Source organism: Camelina sativa, chromosome 11 (assembly GCF_000633955.1).
Source record: "Camelina sativa cultivar DH55 chromosome 11, Cs, whole genome shotgun sequence".
NCBI classification, from domain to species: Eukaryota; Viridiplantae; Streptophyta; class Magnoliopsida; order Brassicales; family Brassicaceae; genus Camelina; species Camelina sativa.
In genome coordinates this window covers 47,850,936-47,854,701 of record NC_025695.1, presented here as the reverse complement: position 1 = coordinate 47,854,701, position 3,766 = coordinate 47,850,936, and the positions used below count along the sequence as shown (strand labels likewise).

Sequence of the window (3,766 nt, the reverse complement as noted above, 5' to 3'; positions counted from 1 at the left end):
ACACAAACTCTGTGACAATTATGGTTACAAAATCATGGTTTTGAGAATCAACGAGTCTCATATATACATGGATGTGTGTTGTGAAATGTTAATATCGTGTGTTGTTTGCAGGACATTCGCAACCAAGGAAAAGAATTGCGAGAAGCAGCAGCTCCGATTGGTTATCACTAAACCAATTTCAAAGAGTCTTCAACTTAGATAGTTTTCTTATAAATTTGGCTGAATGTACTAAAAACACATGCTTTTTTTAAAAAAGGGCTTCAGATTATAAAATTGCGTCTCAACCATTCCAATCGCTTATCAATACTGTATGTAGCACGATCGATTTTTAATCACAGAACGCGATTTGAAATAGTCGCAGCTAAACCGGTACGAATCAGAAGTCGGTGCCATCCGGTTCGATTTGTAACGCTCCTTAAGGGTATAAGTGTAATTAACAATATCGCATAGGGGCAAATTAAAAAGTCCCCCCCCCGGATTGTAGATTCCATTGTTTTAACCTAACTTTTTTTCACTTGTCGCTCTTCTTGTTCTCTCTCTCTCGCTCTCTCTCACTCCGCCGGCGGGAAAACCATGTCGCACTTTGGGAGGTCAGGTCCACCGGATATCAGTGACACCTACTCACTTCTCGTCCTTAACATCACCTTCCGTAATCTCTCAATCCCTCTTTCTCTCAACCTCGTTACAATACTGTTGATGGTCACTTGTGAACGAACTGGGTTTCTAAGAGGTTAGGGTTTGTTCTTTTTATGTGTAGGTACGACTGCGGATGATCTATATCCTCTATTCGCAAAGTATGGCAAGGTCGTTGATGTCTTTATCCCCAGAGATCGAAGGTTCTAATTTCTTCTCTTCTCCCTTCTTACTCAGAAATTAGGGTTTCTTTGTTTCTGATTCAATTGAATTAATCAGTTCGAGTTTTGAAACGGATGCTTATTGTATGTGTTAATTTTGTTTAGGACTGGTGATTCTCGTGGTTTTGCGTTTGTTCGGTACAAGTATAAAGATGAAGCTCACAAAGCAGTGGAAAGGCTTGATGGTAACTTTATCCAAATCTTTGTATTATTTGTTTGTTGTTATATGAGTTTTATGCTATTAGGTGGCTGGATTTAACATGACTTTTTGTTTCAGGAAGAGTTGTTGATGGCCGGGAAATAACTGTTCAGTTTGCTAAATATGGCCCTAATGCTGAGAAGATGTAAGCTTCTTCTCTCTTTGGCAATGATTGTTCAAGTTTCTTGTTTTACTTGACGTTTATATTTCGGTATATTGGACTGCTAATCTCATTTCATATACTTGTTGTAGAAAGATGTTTACCTATAATCTTATATGTCATTCACTCTTGATTTACGGGAGTTCACTATGAATGTTTCCTCTTGAGACCATTTCCTTAGTTTGAGGAATTGGAACCTCTCTGAAGTAAAAGCTGCAGCTGTTGTTTGTATTTTGATTAGTTTGTATTTATGGTGTCAGTTCGAAAGGAAGAGTTGTGGAACCACCACCAAAGTCACGAAGGTCAAGAAGCCGAAGTCCTAGGAGGAGTCGTAGTCCTCGGAGGAGCCGTAGCCCGTCTAGACGCCGCAGTCCTAGAAGAAGCCGCAGTCCTCGGAGGAGGTAAAGTTTCTTCTTTAATCTGAATTAGGTTTGTTCTTTAATCTGAATTCTTTTGATGATGAGGCTAACCACAGGGAGTTAATGGTGATGCTATTACTCAACTAGCTTTTGTTACTTGATTCATCAAAGTATTTCATCTCAGACCAAGAACCCTTATTTGAATAAATCTCTAATCAAGTTACATAACATCCAGGTCCAGAGATGATTATAGGGAAAAAAACTACCGGAAGAGGAGCAGGAGCCGAAGCTATGAGAGGCGTGAAAGGCATCAGGAGAAGGATAGAGATCATCGTCGGCGCAGTAGGTCTCGTAGTGCCAGCCCAGATGACAAACGCAGAGTCAGAGGCCGTTATGATAATGAGAGCCGCAGTCACAGTCGCTCCTTAAGGTTTCTTCCATTGTGAACCTCTTTTCATGTTGTTGCCCACAGTACTATGTTAAAATTATCCTGATTTCAACTTTTTATCATGCAGTGCATCTCCTGCTCGCCGCAGCCTCAGCCCTAGAAGTTCCTCCCCACAAAAAGCCTCTCCTCCTAGAGAAGTTTCTCCTGATAAGCGTAGCTATGAGAGGTCTCCATCTCCTCGTCGCAGCCTCAGCCCAAGAAGCCCTTCTTTGCAAAAGGCCTCTCCTTCTAAAGAGATTTCTCCTGAAAGGCGTAGCAATGAGAGATCCCCATCTCCTGGTAGCGCTTCTCCCCGGGGCAAAGCTGCTGCTGCTTCTCGAAGCCAATCTCCTTATGCTGCGGTGGGTTACAAAAAGCACAGTGCTTTAGATGTGTATCACAAATAACTTGATGTCTGAATTGTGCTTGTTTACATTTTGTTTGCAGGAATGATAGCCACTTGTGAAGCACCATGATGTATGAAAAACATATTTGCTTGTATTGATGATGTTTCATCGTTGAGCACTGGAACGTTTACCCTCTGTAGTATTACTTGCTTTCCGTAGGTGCCCCCAAACTACTGACTGTATCGTTGTTTCTTGTTATCTTTCGGGTTTAGTGTCTATGTGCAAGGATTATTAAGTGTCGGAACAGCCCTTTTAGAATGGTTTGTTTGAATTTCTTTGGTTTGGAATTCGTAGCATGCTAACTCCATTCCCATGGCTTGTCTTGAATTTTTCTAGTCTGGTTCGAGAAAAGAATTGACTGGGAAGATGGAACAACCATGTTGAGATTGTAGCTGTTGATGCTGTTTATGAAACTGTAGATGCTCGATGCTGTTAATGAAAACGTAGATGATCGATGCTGGTCACAGCATTCTGCTGAACCTCCCTTCCATACATAGTAGCATCTTCTGTCTCTAACTTGTTGCCCCATGCTTAGAATGGCCTGGTTCGTTGAGTTTTCAATCTAACTTACAGTTGAGTTTCACTTATTTGTCTCTCTTCTGTTTAATATTATTATCGAAAGTAACTAATACAGAGATGAGATCACAAATAACTAACTTTCAATTGAGGTTGTTTTGGTCTCTGTCTATACTAAGGTAGAAAGTTGGGATCACAAAGAAGTAATATAACATGCTCTTGTTTTTGGTTAAGCAATGGTGAGATTAAGAAGCTGTGTAAACTCTAATCTTCGAGTCTCATGGTAAAACGTCTTATACTTATTTGGCCAATAAGTCAACCAAATAAACCCTTTAATCTCCCACTCCATTCTTCTTCCCAATGCTCCTTTCCCAATCTTCCACACCACCGTCTCTCCATACTCATCCCCTGCAAATATCACTCCTCCTCTTCTCGTAAATGACCGATACGCCCTTGCATACCGATCTTTAAACCAAGACCTCGGGCTCATTATCGAAAACCGTGATGGCTTTGTTGAGAAAACCTCTCTTCCACCAACACTGCTATCATACAAGATCCAGTTTAGATTAGCTGTGTAGCCGAGCACAGATTGCTCGAACTTCCATGGGGTCATTGTCATGGTCGAGGCTTCTCGTCCAGCGACCCTTAGGCCTAGGGAGTTTGGTGGGTCGAAGGAGCCTTCGATAGATCTCTCGACTTCAAACTCTCGTCCCGGGTTGTTTGATGATTTGCTGACCGACACGCTTATGAAATCGGTTTGGAGAGTTGGAGTTAGTTGCAGAGAGATCCTTGATGGGAAATGCTTTTCGTGCTCACCTGCTCCTCTTCTCGACATCAGTTTCTC

At 41.6% G+C, this 3,766-nt stretch overlaps 2 protein-coding genes across 3 annotated transcripts in view; one reads left to right on the top strand and one right to left on the bottom strand.

The window, feature by feature from the left end:
- On the top strand, window positions 498-2,885 carry LOC104727052 (serine/arginine-rich splicing factor SC35). 2 transcript variants are annotated; one of them, XR_758159.2, is made up of 9 exons: window positions 498-649; window positions 758-836; window positions 960-1,039; window positions 1,132-1,198; window positions 1,474-1,614; window positions 1,808-2,002; window positions 2,088-2,361; window positions 2,447-2,561; window positions 2,743-2,885. XR_758159.2 is itself a non-coding variant. In XM_010446048.2 (8 exons), exons 1-8 carry the CDS (start codon window positions 574-576, stop codon window positions 2,450-2,452), a joined length of 918 nt encoding a protein of 305 aa, XP_010444350.1. In that variant the 5' UTR covers window positions 498-573; the 3' UTR covers window positions 2,453-2,693. The 2 variants fall into 2 exon arrangements, 1 of the variants encoding a protein (XP_010444350.1); XM_010446048.2 differs by lacking the exon at window positions 2,743-2,885 and having other exon boundaries at window positions 2,447-2,693.
- Window positions 2,985-3,766, bottom strand: part of LOC104727051 — a 2,390-nt gene continuing 1,608 nt past the window's right edge. The window contains exon 4 of the mRNA XM_010446047.1: window positions 2,985-3,445. Within this exon, the coding sequence (XP_010444349.1) occupies window positions 3,152-3,445 (294 nt within the window). The 3' untranslated portion in view covers window positions 2,985-3,151. The remainder of the gene's footprint in view (window positions 3,446-3,766) is intronic.